The sequence below is a fragment of the Sycon ciliatum genome, chromosome 11 (genome assembly GCF_964019385.1).
Source record: "Sycon ciliatum chromosome 11, ocSycCili1.1, whole genome shotgun sequence".
Lineage (NCBI taxonomy): Eukaryota > Metazoa > Porifera > Calcarea > Leucosolenida > Sycettidae > Sycon > Sycon ciliatum.
Genome location: NC_088653.1, coordinates 3,523,829 through 3,541,181, shown reverse-complemented (window position 1 = coordinate 3,541,181; position 17,353 = coordinate 3,523,829). Strand labels below are relative to the sequence as shown.

At 45.7% G+C, this 17,353-nt stretch overlaps 1 protein-coding gene across 1 annotated transcript in view; it reads left to right on the top strand.

Annotated features, from left to right (window-relative positions):
- Positions 1-17,353, top strand: part of LOC135827703 (sushi, von Willebrand factor type A, EGF and pentraxin domain-containing protein 1-like) — a 57,233-nt gene that overhangs the window by 18,493 nt on the left and 21,387 nt on the right. Inside the window, exons 6-10 of the mRNA XM_065340156.1 lie at positions 2,990-3,061; positions 4,889-5,164; positions 7,567-7,734; positions 11,575-11,748; positions 12,214-12,486. Of these exons, the coding sequence (XP_065196228.1) occupies positions 2,990-3,061; positions 4,889-5,164; positions 7,567-7,734; positions 11,575-11,748; positions 12,214-12,486 (963 nt within the window). The remainder of the gene's footprint in view (positions 1-2,989; positions 3,062-4,888; positions 5,165-7,566; positions 7,735-11,574; positions 11,749-12,213; positions 12,487-17,353) is intronic.

Sequence of the window (17,353 nt, the reverse complement as noted above, 5' to 3'; positions counted from 1 at the left end):
TGCTTATGTCGTCAAGGAAACGCGTACGAAACGCAAAACGTACTGCGTTTCGTTTCAGCGAACCAGTACCCCTGTAGAAAGCAACTTTTCGCCTTTTCCTTGCGTTTCGCTCGGTTCTTCATACGGGTAGATGTTTCTTGTTGAGGCTTGCACTGTATCGGTAGTAGACGGCTTCCTTGTCAGTGCAGTTTGTAGTATTTGAGATTTCATCTGCCAGGGCTTTGCTTTTAGTATAATTTCCGGACAGTCCCGTTGCCTGCTGTTGTTAGTTCGAGATGCCGCGCAACTTTATTGTATTTCGCTGATAATCTCGAATTGAGAAGCTCATGCAGCTTGGGGCAGCGTACCATGAAGACGAAGCAGGGCCAGATGACAGTCCGTGCGGACCATCCGAGAGAAGGAGATGACCGAGGCCTTGAACGTGTATGTCAAGGCGCTCGCGACTCTTTTTCAAACTACTACTACATGTAGTACATACATTTTCACAGCGCGATTTTTTCTGGGACCCAGAAATGTAGACAAAACGCAAGGATTCTTTGCGCAAGAAATGGCAGTGTGGATGCGACTTTGCGTTATCTAAAAGCTGAACGCAAACGCGTACTTGATTTTGTGCGTAGTGTGGTTGCAGCCTAAATGAGGAGAAATCTGTTGTTAAAATAAAAATCGTTATACAGAAATCAATACATAAACCATCCTATTGAGTACGAAGTGGTGGTTGCGACTTCGGTGATGATTTGTAAGAAAGGGTTTGCTCCCCACACTGGAGCTCGCGCTATTCCGCCGACTTTACTTGACACTTGACTGACTCACAACTGCCATCCAAAGCGCACGAGAAGTCCATCGAACCTTCGACTCGGCAAACCTGCAAGAAAGCACCACTCCCTGCTCAATACACAGTGTTATCCCTGGTGATGTTTGTGCCTGGAGAGCACTATATAAGTGGTGCTCTTCAGGCACAATCGTCCTCAGCCTACTCAAGCTCAACTGATGAGGGGTGAATTCCCCGAAACACTGTGTATTGAGCAGGGAGTGGTGCTTTCTTGCAGGTTTGCCGAGTCGAAGGTTCAATGGACTTCTCGTGTGCTCTGGATGGCAGTCGTGAGTGAGTCAAGTGTCAAGTAAAGTCGGCGGAATAGCGCGAGCTCCAGTGTGGGGAGCAAACCCTTTCTTACAAATCATCGCCGAAGTCGCAACCACTACTTCGTACTGTAGTGCCCAGCGCGGGCTTGCGACTAGTTGGTTTGGAGATGACAGCGCTGCGAATGACCGAGGGTCCTCAACGTCTGGTCTCACCGTCCAGGAGCGACACTGACTCACGCTGCTATCTGGTGTTCACGAGGTGTTTGTCGCGCTGGAAATGGAGCGTCTCTGTAAGTTTTTATCCCTGGTGATGTTTGTGCCTGGAGAGCACTATATAAGTGGTGCTCTTCAGGCACAATCTTCCTCAGCCTACTCAAGCTCAACTGATGAGGGGTGAATTCCCCGAAACACTGTGTATTGAGCAGGGAGTGGTGCTTTCTTGCAAGTTTGCCGAGTCGAAGGTTCGATGGACTTCTCGCGTGCTCTGGATGGCAGTCGTGAGTCAAGTCGTCAAGTGTCAAGTAAAGTCGGCGGAATAGCGCGAGCTCCAGTGTGGGGAGCAAACCCTTTCATCCTATTGAGTGTTGAGAATAAGTGAAAATCCTTACCTTTGGTACACGTAAACCAGTCGATTTTGGGAAATCGTTATATAAGCGGCTCGTTAGAATAATGGCTTTTACAGTAGATTATTTCCAGAACGTGGAACACTTTTACGCGACATGTCCTGGATGATAGTCCACTGTCCTGCAGTGCATGGTTCAGAAAAATAGAAAAAAATAGACGGCGTAAATGGTTCCCGCTTTGACCCTTGAAACTTGGCTATTTTGGCGAATCCTTTTGTAATTTTTGAGCGAAATGGGAGAGATGGTCCAGCCCAGCTATTCCCGTTTTCTCAGACATTCTCCCTTAGAGGTTGGGGCAGGAAATACTACCAGATGCAGTGTGTGACAACAAGAGTTCTAGCAAAACTCTTCACTTTGTTGGTAGGGGGATTCAGACGGCGCTTGGGGAGCCTACTGCAAGTCATCGCTGAGACAGCGACTTTAGCCATCTACAATGTAGAAGGAAAATCCGGAGATTTCAAAGACAATCCGTCTGGAAACAAAACTAAGAGGAACTACCCAAAAGAAATACTGCTGAAGCAAAATCTGTTGTCCAACCAGACACAGCAGGGTTAGCAAACTTTTGCTCGCTTTCTTTTCAGAAAAAATGACTTGCGCCTTTTTTTGAGGTTCCACTGCCGTGACGTCAGTCTTAAACGCTTTAAAAATCGCACGAGATGGACGGGTGTGTTGCTGATAGGTACACGCTGGGTGTGTTGCTGATAGGTACACGCTGGGTGTGTTGCTGATAGGTACACGCTGGGTGTGTTGCTGATAGGTACACGCTGGGTGTGTTGCTGATAGGTACACGCTGGGTGTGTTGCTGATAGGAACACGCTTGGTGTGGTGCTGATAGGTACACGCTGGGTGTGTTGCTGATAGGTACACGCTGGGTGTGTTGCTTATAGGTACACGCTGGGTGTGTTGCTGATAGGTACACGCTGGGTGTGTTGCTGATAGGTACACGCTGGGTGTGTTGCTGATAGGTACACGCTGGGTGTGTTGCTGATAGGTACACGCTGGGTGTGTTGCTGATAGGTACACGCTGGGTGTGTTGCTGATAGGTACACGCTGGGTGTGTTGCTGATATGTACAAGCCGAGTGTGTTGCTGATAGGTACACGCTGGGTGTGTTTTCTTGTTTGCATTTCTTGTTTTCCCTTGCATATCACCCCTTCATCATTCTGTGAGAACCTGTCCTATTGGCAGGTGAGAAGGCATCTCTGCCTGTTCATTTGGTGAAGTAAAATAAACGACAACAAGAACACCATTGATTTCATGAGTTCAATGTGTTTTTCTGTTTTCCAGCTTGCCTCCCAAAGCGATATGATCAAATGCAATCTACCGCGATGCCTAGCAATATCAGTTGCCGATATGATGGTGAGCAATTTTTACAGGTATAACTTTAAGGTTGCAGACTACCCAAAAATTCGCTGAAAATCGAATTCATATTGAGTGCTACGTCAGTTGAAAGAGCATAATAAGCTGCACATTCTCTGAAATTTGTGTCCCGATCTGACCAGCCGTTCAAGAGTTATGGCCGAAAATGTGCCTTTGCAAGTAAAGATTTTCGTTGCACGCTGTTATTTGTTGGCAGCACTGTATTTGAATGTGAGCAGACCGTGCGCAACTTGTCGTATCATGGAAACACGCGAAAGTGTGCAGAACTTTGCTCCAATTCCAAAAAATCACGTTTTTTAGCCGTGCAGCAGGACTTTTGCCAGCACCCTCGTGACGTTGCAGATATGTGCCTTGGTTATTGTAGTTGACGTTGATTTAGTGACTTTGGCAAGTTTGAGTCATGTCAAGAAGTCAGGTAGGATTCAGTACTAGGCAGTAGTGGAACGTGAGTGGTAGTCTTTGCCGGTTTCTGAGGGTATCCTGGATTTGGTGTGCAGCGCTGTGGAAATGGCTTGCTGTGGACGTCCCAGCAATGGATGGTGTATCAAAGGTACGACCTCGTAGCATGTGCTAAACCTTATAAAATTCAAAAATTGACTTGGGTCTGTGGGAGTCTGTGAGAGAACGCCCACTCGTTCCGTTGTGACAGATTCCAGGGCCACGTTGAGGGCCCTACCCCACCACCCATGGACTGCTTCTGGACTTGTTTTAGGTTTGGGTCCTGCGCACGGACAGAATGGGCACGAAAATGTGAAAAAATTGTAAATGCATTTGTTTGGCTCCTGGGTCGCTCGCACACCGTGGCACTATGACGGAAATTTGCCGGACATTTTTTCGGGCCTGGAAAGCCTGTCAGTGAGGTGCAAGAACTTGTAAATCATGTCCTGAGGTCCAGCATAGTGGCAGGGGTGTGTGGTCAAAATGTCACTCAAATCCATTGAGAAACACCAACGTTAAGGTCAATTGAATGCCATATGAAATTTATGGGTAGGCTGACCTCTTAAGACTAGGGTGGAGAGGCAACGATTAAAATTAAATAAAATTATTACAATTATTTGAAAAAAGGAGAGAGGTTTTCAGTTATGAAAAGATATTCCAGTATCATTTCGGCCAGTGTTGTGCTAAATCTTTCACTTTCAGATTTACCAGTAACCTACCTAAAACAACAGGACTTGAATGCCCAGGAGCCCTAGTATAGGCTATTGTTTTTACCTAGGTCGTCTTGTGCGTTATTTCAAATGATAGAAACATCTTTGCAATGCAAAAAGATTAGGGAGTGTGGACGTATGCATGACTCTATCGGTTCTTGACCAAGTTTATACCACAATATATAGTTGATTAGCGCTAGGAACTCTCACACTGCAGTAAACGGATTGGCTGCTTGCACGTTCTTGCTTGACTGAAACTTGCCATCCAGAGCATACGAAAAGTGAACAGCACCCGGTAAGTGCATCGAACCTTCCACTCGGCAAACCTGCAAGAAAGCACCACTCCATGCTCAACACACAGTGTTTCGGGAAATTCACCCGTCTTCAGTTGGGCCTGAGTAGGCTGAGGAAGACTGTGCCCAAAAAGCACCACTTATAATTATAGAGCTCTCCGGGTACAAATCGTGGTCAGGGGATACAAACTTGCAGAAGTGCACTGATTGGAAACTGGCAAACTAACTGTTCAATGTTATGTTTTACCACCGGTTTACACACTGTACCGTGCACGTAGACTCTATAACCTGCAAGGGATCATCTGTGCAAATAATATTCCTTGCCATATTTTGCTTCTTTTGCTTTCTGCCTATTTTGCCTACAGAGCTGAGCAACAGCAGAGCTTGCCAGGTGGCCAAAGGTCGAACAAGCATCAGCATTCTAGGCCTCGTAACCAACTACACAGTAAGCCTAGAGATATGCCGGTTCTATAATGGATCCATTCTCTCTGAGTCCTCCTTCCAAGCTGGGTGTGCTTCGGGCTTGACAAGTCAAGATTTAATTGCCTGGGTAGGCTCACCAGATGAAAAAGGCATGTTGTCAGATACTGCTGGTAACAAGGTTCAACAAGCTGTAGATCGCTACGTCGTATGCGACATACGTAAGTTGGATTCAAACTCAAATATTTATTTTATGCTGCATTTGGTATCAGATGTAATCAGAATGTTTTGCCGTTTGTATCATTTGAAGGGGCGGCGTGGCAATGGATATGCGTCGAGGTATATAATAGACCATAAGTTTTGAACATGCTGTGTGTATTTGCACATGCTCCAAACCCCGCTGCAACCCTGCCTAGGTATAGTATCTTAATCAAGCTCACATGCTCCAACCCCCGCTGCAGCCCAGCCTAGATATAGCATCTTAATCAAGCTCTTTCGCCTATCTACCTTCGCAATGGATACACTTCCTTCTTCACCCAAACAAACGGCTGCCACTAGCCACCGTTTCTCCCGGTTTATTGCACCCACTCTGATTGATAACACATAGTGCTATCTCTCTCTTATTGGCTACTGCTATCGTGAGAATAAAGATAATAATATGACGGGGGTATATAATAATGTACGGGTGTGTGGCGGGGAAGGGTGGGGGGGGGGAAGGGTGGGGGGAGGGGGTATATGTGTGTGTGTATGTGTGTGAGTGTGTGTGTGTGTATGTGTGTGTGTGTGTGTGAGAGAGAGAAAGTGTGTGTGTATGTGTGAGAGTGTGTGTGTGTGTGTCTACAGTCCGTTTCAAAAATATTTGCAATCGCCCGCGGAGTTTGGCGTCTTACCGTATGAGCACTCGAGCGCTGCCTGGAAAAACTCACTGTGAACTCTAAGAAATATTCCGCGCAAAACAGGAAAAATGACAACTCACTCAACTCACTCACGTTGATACAGTCATGTACGTCTGGTTTACAACAAACGAGTTCTTCCTCGTATCGACAATGGAGTCAGAGAGGACATGTCGAAACGAAAGTGTTGTAAATGTTGACGAGCGGCATGGGTCCCAATTCGTTTTGTGACCAAAATAGTTTATTTGAGCTGCGATGCAATTTACTCACGGTTTGACGAAAACGACATCGACAGGGACTCATTCCCAAGGCCATGGCTTGGCAAAGCTAACAGTGTGACTTCGACGACATTTTGTTGAGAAAAGCAGACGCTTGTGAACGCTGATAGAAGACGGCGTTGACTGCTAAATTCAAATAAATTGGCGATCTTGACATACTAAAATAAATCTCAAAAGCTACAGCGCGATGACTTCCATTATAATTCACTCCCACCATTGCAGTGTTGTGGGTGTGTTCACATGACGTGAGCCAGTCAAGTGTCAGTCAGTTTGGCCGGAAGCGCGAGCTCCAACAAGTCGTTTGGTGCAGCCATCTTCTTTGTCTTGTACCAGCTTGATCACCAAAACAATGAAAACAAGTTTGACTTGAGGATAGGTTGGGATTAGAACTCACAACTTCATGGTCAGAAGACAGCATTCATACCCACAAGGCCAAAAAGGAAGGGATAAATCGTGCGTTTTGATAAAAAATCGATACTGGCTTCCTGGGCAAAGTGCAAACCATGGGAAAGGCCGGAAACCTGGCCGAAAATCCAACTCCTTAACTGAGCCGGCGCAAGCGAAAAGGGACCTTATCCTGCTGCACGTGATTTTGAGAAAACCGCACTTGAAGTTAATCAGCTGATTCTCAGGTGTCACGTTCGGATCGAACTTGAAACTGTTCGTTTTTTGGCGATACGCGACTTCTTTGGAGCTCAGTCATTCTTTCTATTGGAGATCCAGTCTACTACCGCTCCTGTAGAAGAAAACCCTGGCCAAATCGACCCACGTACCACCGATCGGCGATCAAAATCGATCGACGGTGACACGTTGACACCTCCGCTGAATAGAATCGCACGCGCGAGCGGAAAGGCAAAAAGTTGCTTTCACAGTTTCAGCGCAGTTGTCTTGCCGTCTTCGCTTTCTGCTAAGTCCTTGGGTCGGCGTAGCTCTTCACTATGAGCTATCGTAAATGTTTCACCGTGAACAAGTAAAAACTGTGCCAAATCGGTAGTCGCCATGTGCCATGTATCAGCACGTAGCCATTATTTAGCCATGGTTGGCTATAAAAACCCTGCAATCGCCACGCAAAGTGGTCATTGGCTACCCCAGCCACGTATTGCTTGGAATAAAAAAATAAAGTAAAAAAATGTCTATCACTCTCTTGGATGTTTTATCTTGGTGCGTTCGCCTTTTGGCTTCAGTTCAGTTTTTCACTGATGATTGGAACTTGAAAATCTGTTTCGGAGATGAATTCACATTATTAACCTCTAGCAAGTTGTCATGTTGTGTGCTGATCTCCGCAAATGAATATATGCGGGAAAAATTTACAAATTACCAAGCATGCAGCTCTTGAGAGGGCACGGAACCAGGTGTGGCTAGGCTCACAGCATATGGCGGGTGGCAGTCTATTTGATTTGTGAAGGAGACTTTTAGCTTGCTGTATCTCTGTTGTCTACACTCCGTTTGCAGCTGTTCACTGCTCCGTCCCTACCATTGCGAATGGCTTTGTCAACGGGTCTGAGATTCAATGGACAGATCGTGCTACATATTCCTGCAAGCAAGGTTATGGTATAGTGGGAGATGCCACTCCAATGTGCACGGAGCATGGAACTCTATCCTCAGTCCCCTATTGTAGGGGTGAGTTGCATACATATCAGTATTTAAAGAGCACGCGGCAGGTTTTTATCCTGTTCGTCACTGAATTTTCTTCCCAAATGATTCTAGTTATTCACTGGTTATCTCAATAGTGGAAACAGCACCGTGCCAATATTTACAACTCTTGAATCCTTGGTGGAGAAACACACCACACAGGACATGAAAATCTTACGCGGAATACCGAAGCCAATGGAAAGTACATGTATGTTGTTTATTATCATGATGTTGCAATGTCCATGTATGCAGGCGAGGCGAGACTCACCGCCGAGATCCCCCAACGCGACAGGCTCGATTGCCGTTCAGGATTCACACCGACCTGTCCGCCCGTCAACAGGATCGACAGCGGGAGGCCCCACTGATGCCGATGTCGATGCACACCAGGAAACTTGTAGTCGTGAGTGTGATACTAACAGGTCTAGTAGCAACCACTGACAAACGAGAGGCCAGCTGGGGCATTCACTCCAGTCAGGGCTGCTTGGTCGACGCTTCGTATCTGCAGCTCAGCTCAGTTTGATCAAACAAAGATGTTGCAGATGTGTCTTGCTTTTCTCCTTCCTTCTTCACCGACTCGTCTTGTCATCTCTCCTTCTTTCGTCACCGACTCGTCGTGTCCACTCTGCTCTGCCACTAACGGCGCATTAAAGCTTCAGAACTAAATATTGCGACAGAGCTTTCGGCCATATTTTCAATTCATTGCACTCCCAACTCCTCACAACCACGCGCTCTTCAGCCGAACCGTTCAGACACCAGCAAGGACACTTCCGTTGAGAGATAATATTGTTCCACGCCTCTAGACAGCCGTTTCGCTCCCTGTCGGAGCTCATCAGTAGAGGATGATAATGATGATAATGGAGAATGGAGGTCTCGCCTCGCCTGCATACATGGACATTGCAACATCATGATAATAAACAACATACATGTACTTTCCATTGGCATCGGTATTCCGCGTAAGATTTTCGTCGCCTGTGTGGTATGTTTCTCCACCAATGAGCGCGTACTATGAATATGAATGAATATTTATCGCTGTTCTCACACTTTACCATTTTAGCAGCTTGCATATGCCATTGTTATATGTGGAAAGCGCGCACTTGCGCCATTTCTGGTGCATAAGAATGATCATTCCTCCATTATCATTATTATCATCCTCTACTGATGAGCTCCGACAGGGAGCGAAACGGCTGTCTAGAGGCGTGGAACAATATTATCTCTCAACGGAAGTGTCCTTGCTGGTGTCTGAATGGTTCGGCTGAAGAGCGCGTGGTTGTGAGGAGTTGGGAGTGCAATGAATTCAAAATATGGCCGAAAGCTCTGTCGCAATATTTAGTTCTGAAGTTTTAATGCGCCGTTAGTGGCAGAGCAGAGTGGACACGACAAGTCGGTGACGAAAGAAGGAGAGATGACAAGACGAGTCGGTGAAGAAGGAAGGAGAAAAGCAAGACACATCTGCAACATCTTTGTTTGATCAAACTGAGCTGAGCTGCAGATACGAAGCGTCGACCAAGCAGCCCTGACTGGATTGAATGCCCCAGCTGGCCTCTCGTTTGTCAGTGGTTGCTACTAGACCTGTTAGTATCACACTCACGACTACAAGTTTCCTGGTGTGCATCGACATCGGCATCAGTGGGGCCTCCCGCTGTCGATCCTGTTGACGGGCGGTCAGGTCGGTGTAAATCCTGAACGGCAACCGAGCCTGTCGCGTTGGGGGATCTCGGCGGTGAGTCTCGCCTCGCCTGCATACATGGACATTGCAACATCATGATAATAAACAACATACATGTACTTTCCATTGGCATCGGTATTCCGCGTAAGATTTTCGTCGCCTGTGTGGTGTGTTTCTCCACCAATGAGCGCGTACTATGAATATGAATGAATATTTATCGCTGTTCTCACACTTTACCATTTTAGCAGCTTGCATATGCCATTGTTATATGTGGAAAGCGCGCACTTGCGCCATTTCTGGTGCATAAGAATGATCATTCCTCCATTATCATCATTATCATCCTCTACTGATGAGCTCCGACAGGGAGCGAAACGGCTGTCTAGAGGCGTGGAACAATATTATCTCTCAACGGAAGTGTCCTTCCTGGTGTCTGAATGGTTCGGCTGAAGAGCGCGTGGTTGTGAGGAGTTGGGAGTGCAATGAATTGAAAATATAGCCGAAAGCTCTGTCGCAATATTTAGTTCTTGAATCCTGTTGAAAACCTCTCTTCTGTCAGGTTTAGGTGAAGTTTTTCATGATTGAGATAGATGAGCAAATGTTTCCGTTTCATAGAGATGTTCAAGTCAGGCATCTATTCAAATCAGTCTTTTATTCAAAGCACGAATCTCTATGTATGTCAATACTAAAACCAGCCTTATGTGCTGACAGTGTTTCTTAAAAACATTAGTATTCAATCAGTATTCAGTATTCAAAATTTACTATTCAACCAGTATTTAGCGAAGCAGTGACTTCCCAAGCCAGTCAACGTGCTGTCACGTCCCTCCTTTCGCCCTTGGTCGTTGAATGCGTAGCTTCTGTTGTAGTTGGCTGTTGGTTGTCTTGGTCTTTGAATAGTGGGATTGCATGGTGGATTAGTTGTGGTTGCTGTAGATTGCGCTGTTGGTGTTGGTGTGGGAGCCGGTGATACGCAAGGTGGGCCTGCCACTGGCAAGCTCCAGCGTCGCAACTGTTGTTAAGTGCCAAGTCTTTCGTTGCACATCAAGTTACAGTGTATCAGTTTTTATGTAAAGGTGACATTTGACTTTTCTGTATATCATCTACACTCACGCCTGTTCTCCTGTGGATTTAAAGGGGAAGTGCATCGATTTTTCGAGTAAGGTCCAGAAGAAAGACAATTTGATTTCGGTTCGAATGGCATATCTCTGAGCCAAACTTGCTAAATCGCCAATCGTATACTAACGTTGCCATAGCGACCAGCGCAGTGATGACGTACGAAAGGCTTAGCTCCACCACAGAGGTCGATCACTGCAGAAATTGGTCATTTTCATATGTCTTATTGTATTCACGATGTGAAAGAAGTGCTATGTTCAATGCTGTTAGTGCTGTGAACTATTTGTCGCCCTTCTCGTGCATTTCCCTAGGCTGACTGTGCCTAGGAAATGGTTTCCTCCAGGACAAGATGCTTGGACTTCGCCATCTCTCCTGAGACATTTTCAGCAAACTTTCAAACCTACGGCATTATTTCATTCGTCAATCTCCACCACCCGTCGTCTCACCTGGCTTCAGAAGATGTTACGAGAGATAGGAGAGTCACCAGGAAGAATCACATTCATCTTCAGGAAGTGGAAAGAGCAAACGGCATGGTCCTTGGTTGGGGGAAATGCTTAACGTCTGATTTGTCCCAACCAAGATTTCAGCATTTGGTTCGTCACTATTCTCGCTTGTCTGCTTTCTCCTGTCGGTGTCACGTCCCAGTACAGAGGACTACTAACAAACAGCTCACTGCACTAACAGCATTGAACACAGCCCTTCTTTCACTTCGTGAATACAATAAACCAATTGAAAATGACCAAATTCTGCAGTGATCGACCTTCTCTGTGGTGGAGCTAAGCCTTTCGTACGTCATCACTGCGCTGGTCGCTATGGCAACGTTAGTATACAATTGGCGATTTAGCAAGATTGGCTTATCGTATGGAAGTGAGAGATATGCCATTCGAACCGATATCAAATTGTCTTTCTTCTGGACCATACTCGAAAAATCGATGCACTTCCCCTTTAACATTTTATTTTCGCTATGGAAAGATGCTCCATATACTCCATCATGCCGTGTATCCATATTATGTAATAGTAATACAATGCTCGGTTTTATATTTTATTTCCAGCTTTCGACTGCCTTGTTCCTGTGATACCGGATGGCCGGCCAGGTTTCTCAGGATTGTTCGCTAATGAATCTGGCGTATACTCATGCAACACCGGGTACTTCCTGTTGGGCAATCCCTCGATTACTTGTAATGGCTTCGGTCGTTTGAGTACCAGTGAAACGCCGTCATGCTATCGTAAGTATTCAGAAACCAGCCTTATGTCGAATGTGAACTTTACTTTACGTGTGCGGCCGGTAGAAGTAAACCCCTTATGAGCTTCACAGGTGAATGGAGGCTGAGGGCCGGTCAGCAGTAACTCTCTGCTGTTATACTTTAATGTGTTGTCACTGTCCTAATCCCCCCCCCCCCCCCCCTCTTGAAACCCGGTCGTACTTTTGCAGGTTGCCAGCTACTGCTGCAACCATGCACTGCATTGATGGTGCACACTTAACGGCAAAGCTATTAAATTCGGATTCCCAGCATTGCCAAGTTTGCAGTCAGGATTTACCTGATTCTTGAACATCAGGTGTTCAACCATAATCGTGTTAGCCTATCCGGTGTTGGTGGATGTAAATGTGTGAATGGATGTGTTTGTGAGTGTTTTGCATGCATTTGCAACAGTCTCTCTGCTTGCCTGCTGTGTTTTGTCGATGACTGCAGCTTCACCGCCGACCAAATACCGTTATTGTCAGCAAACTAATAGTATAATTGTGTCATCATACAATCTGCTGAACTACAGTTTTGCAAGCCAGCTCTGCAGACTGTATACGGGAATGATTATTTCCACACAGTCGGTTTCTGATGGGTGCGCCTATCGCCAATTGGAGGGTCCCCTCTATGCCTGGATGGGCTTGCCGGCCAACAATCAAGCCATGTCGATTAACGCTAGCAAATATGATTTAGGGGTGAAGCTGTACGCTACATGCGAAATACGTAAGTGATCAGAGAGCACGACGATCTATACGTTAGTCACCACGATAATCTTAATGATTCTCTAGGGCGAGAGTAACGAGTCACCTTAAGATCAACTATGTTACCCGGTGGCCGGGGCACGGCTAGCTTCAGGACGCAAAAATGCCATGCTTCGATCTCACAAATCGGGCGTAGAGTTTTCGTTTCATGATGTTATGTATCAACAGATTGTTGTTGTTGTTGACTTTTATTTTACTTCACCAATTGCACAGGCATGATTGCCTTCTTACCGGCCAATAGGTCCGGTTCTCACAGAAAGATGAAGAATATTATATGAGGAAATGTATAGAGATAAAGACATGCAAGCGGTATGATTATTACTATAGAAATGATTGTTATGACATTGTGTGTATGCTGACACTCAATTTGTGTGAATTTTTTATAATGTGATAACAAATAAAATGTAACCGCAATCAATGAAACTGACAGGTGGATGGAGTAGCCACGGGCTCTCCGCTTGGTCCAGTGCTCGAAAACATTTTTGTTGGTTACTGTGAGTCCTTGATTGATGCGTCGCTGTGGCCTGAGATGTATGTCCGGTTCGTTGATGACTCGTTTACGTATTTTGATTCCACGGAGCAGTGCGACCACTTCCTTCATCATCTGAATAGCTTACATCCGTCTCTAAAATACACATGCGAGCTGGAGCACGACAACAAACTCTCGTTTCTTGACGTATTGGTTGAGAAATCGAATGATGATATCATTACCTCCGTACACAGAAAGCCGACGTTCACGGGGCAGTATATTATGTACGATTCGTACTGCTCCTACCAGTACAATGTGAATTTGGTGCGGAACCTAGTTGACAGGGCACGGCGCATTTGCTCACCGAGTAAACTCAGCGAGGAGTCTGTGTTTCTAAAGAACGGATACCCTGAAGATGTACTCAATATACTAAGCATATATACTAATATACTCAATATACTAAGCATACAAATCGACAGCATACAAATCGAAAAAAGTGAGCGTTGGTCCTGCTCGATGCCCTATTTATCTTTTTTGCCTTGGAAAGGAATCACATCGCTGACCATGTGCCGCGCAGTCAAGACGCTAGTACTGAAAACATACTTCGCAGCACACTTCATTCCTGCATTCACGAGGATACGTGCGTTCATGGTGAGAAAGGACGTCCTACCATCTCATCTTTTGAGCCATTTGGTTTACCAATTTGAGTGCCGGAATTATGGTAGCCGGTACGTTGGTAGGACCCTTCAACACCTGACCCCGCGTATCAAACAGCATGTACCGCTGCATATTCTGCCGGATGCAGCTAAATCCAAGCGGCCGCAGCGTGGCCGACCGCGCAAGAACCCACCCCCTGCGCCAGTGGTACAGACTGAGCCAACACAAAATGCGGTACCGTGTGAGAGGGCTTGGCTGCCGAAGTTACCAACTCCAGCAGCACCACCGTTGCCCTTGCCACCACCAGAACCGCCAACGGCTCTTCTGGTGGCGGGGGCAGCGGTGGACCCACCTACACCCGCGCTGGCATCACCAACTCTCAAACGAATTGCCACGGCACTAACATTAATCCAGAGACCTCGGAGGGCAACAGCAAACTACTCCACAGATATTTATGCCAGGAATGACCTAGGACCGCTCATTGTGGACAATACCAATAGAAGGAAGGTCGAGCAGGATCATGAGTCAGTGAGTGAAGCGGATCTGGAGGAACAACCCCGCTCACGGGACGAGCAGCTAACAAATGGGAGACAAGTGGTCTGTACAGAAACGGAGGATGAGACGGTAATCAGAGGATGGAAAAGCAATTGGATGACGAAACGGTTGGTGAGGAACCAGAGGACGAGGCAGATGATGGTAGTGATAATGATCGTGAGGATGACGAGCGGAACGCGGAAGAGGATGATGTGATGGACGAGGATGAGTCGGGTGGCAAGCAGCGAGATGAGGCTGATGAATGTGTTTGTCGTAAGAAGTCAGTTGTGTATCTACACTTGTTATCTCGTCCTGACTGTTTTAGTGTGTATGATTTTCTGTACTGTGTCGTGCGCGTTATGTCCAACAGTTGAAAGTCCTTGAGGCAGTTTGTATACGTATTCATAAGCCTGTTTTGTGTAAGCAGAAGGAGCACGTTGTTGCACTGAAGTTGTATTCGTAGGTTGACACTTCGTTTAGTGCCTTCTCGCCTTTGGTTTCGTAATCTTGTTACCTTTTTGCGTTTCCTCTAGTGGTTTTATTGCACTTGTATCTTGTTATTTCTAACACCTTTCTATTTACAGTATTTAATTTCAGTTTCTTTGGTTGTATCCTTAGTTCCGCATTTTTTTTCCACTGATGATAGGAACAAGAAAATCGATTCTGGGTTTTCAATAATACTTTTTTTATAAAATACACAGTAAATACATGTCAAACAAGTAACGTAGTTGCGTGATGTCTGCGGCCTTCATCCTATTCACAGCTATATTAAAATTATTATTCCCAGGTAGATTAGTTGTATACGGTGTAAGGTTACATTCTGCTGCGGGACGATCGACCATGATTTTTCGGGGAAGCATTCTCTGGAGCGCTCTCCCCTCTGATTTTAGAGTGGTAGGTGTCCCTGGTCCCTTCCGAAAAGCTCTTCCTGCCATTGATATACTTACTTTGTGAATATCCTCGTTAAACTTTTATTATCTGCCATAAATTCCAACCTTATCGTTCATCTATCAATCATTTGTCATGCATGTCTATAAAATCAACCATGAAACTGTCTTTCTATTCTTTGACTCCATGAAATTATTGTCTTTCTATTTCTGACTCTATGAAATTGTCTTCATATAATTTTTCCTTTTCTTCTTTTGGTCCTTTCTGTCTTATATTATTATCATTTCTCCTTTTCCCTTGCATATCACCCCTTCATCATTCTTTGAGAACCTGTCCTATGGGCAGGTGAGAAGGCATCTCTGCCTGTTCATTTATTATTATTATTTATTATTTTGCTTGTTCGCGTTGGCATCAACCTGCATAAAGCAGGTATATAGCCTTCGCTTAAGCTGCCATAAAAAAGAAAGCTCATCCTAAGCGAGAGGGCTAGAGGGAAATATAACGATAACGAGATACAGAATACAAAGAAATCCAATGAGTTCAACGTACAATTCAAAACAAGAAAGAAAGGGAAGAAAAACAGAGCCGAATCTACCGATTGATCCATCAATCGACAAAGGGGACTAATCCGTTAGTGTTGCAAAGTAGAAGCTGATTATAGTTGCAGATCTCCAGGCCAGGGCCAGCATATTGCCGATTCTGGATAGGTCTCCGCAGCATTTGATGTGGTAATTATCATAATGTTTGATAAAATTGTTAGAGTATCTAGTATCTAGAGTACCGAGTCTCTAGTATCTAGAGTATCTAGTGTAATTGTATCCGTTATTATTGTTAAGGGTATCTAGTGTAATTGTATCCGTTATTATTGTTAAGGGTATCTAGTGTAATTGTATAACTTCAGCCATTACACACAGCACACATTAGATCCTTCCACTTTCGACGATCCTGGGCGAGCTGCCTCAGTGCAACTAGATCCTCGTGTGATGTGAGGGAGTTTGTGGATCTGGAATTTTTCAGGTCGTTGTTGATGGATCGCGGGAGTGTTGTTCTCGGGCGGCCTCGGAACCCTGAGCTTCCTGGCTGAAAGTATGCCGACATAGCCTGCTGGACCGGGGATGAGGTGTCTAGTCGAAGCATGTGGCCAAACATTCTCCACCTAGCAGACTGGATGATTCTGCTGAGTGGCTTGGAGCCAGTGCGCTTGTACAGTGCTTCATTGCGTATTATACGGGGATATTTGACCCCTATGACTGCTCGTAACTGCTGGCGGTGGAACGAGTCAAGTTTCTTTTCTTGAGTCTCTGTCAGGCTCCATGTGCCGCAGTTATAAAGAAGTATTGGGAGAATAAAGCTGCCGTATAACCTAATCCGAAGGGGTTCACGGGCATGGTTACCTCTTAGCCATATCACCCACAGCTGATGTAAGGCGCATGTTGCTAGACGTTTTCTCCGACTGATATCTTCCTCCACTCCAAGCATCGATCCTAGTTTGACCGTGTTCCGCCATCGCTCGTCTACTCTGTCCTTTTCTCTTTTAATTGTAGTATATTCGGTTTTGGCTTCATTCATTTTTAGATTGTATTCCGCTAACGAGGATGATAGTATGGGTTGATTGTCATGCAAATATTGTAGGCTGGTGCTGATGAAGTCTACGTCATCCGCATACGCTGTTTCATTGGGCAATTGAAGCTGAATATCCAATGCTGGTCGCGGTGAGAGTCGCTCTCGAATCAACCTCAATGCAGCCTCGAGGTAGACAGTAAACAGGACTGGCGATAGAGAATCACCTTGTGGGGTTCCATTGTGTGTGACTAATGGTTGGCTGAGAATGTTATTCAGCTTTACTTTTATTGTGGTGTCTGTCAGAAGGCACTGGATGATGTGCAGCTCATCATGATCAATGACTGTTGACAGTACATCGATCAGCCTGACCCTTGATATAGTGTCAAATGCCTTTGACATATCAATGCCTAAGATTGAGATCTCCGACGCAACACGCTGGCATCTTGCTGATAACCACCGATAGCTATATACCACGTCTCCAGTACTTCTCCCTGACCGGAACCCGCTCTGGTTCAGTGACAAGTACCCGTTGATAGCTGGCTTGATCCGCGTCAGGATGACCAATGAAAGAAGTTTACGTAGGGTGTTCAACAGGGTAACTGGCCTTACATTTCCAGGAGGACCTCTTTTCTTTCCCGGCTTTGGTATCGGGATCAGTAGCCCATCGCCTAGCTTGAGTGATTTGTCTTTGGCATAATTGTTGAATGTAGTGGCAATG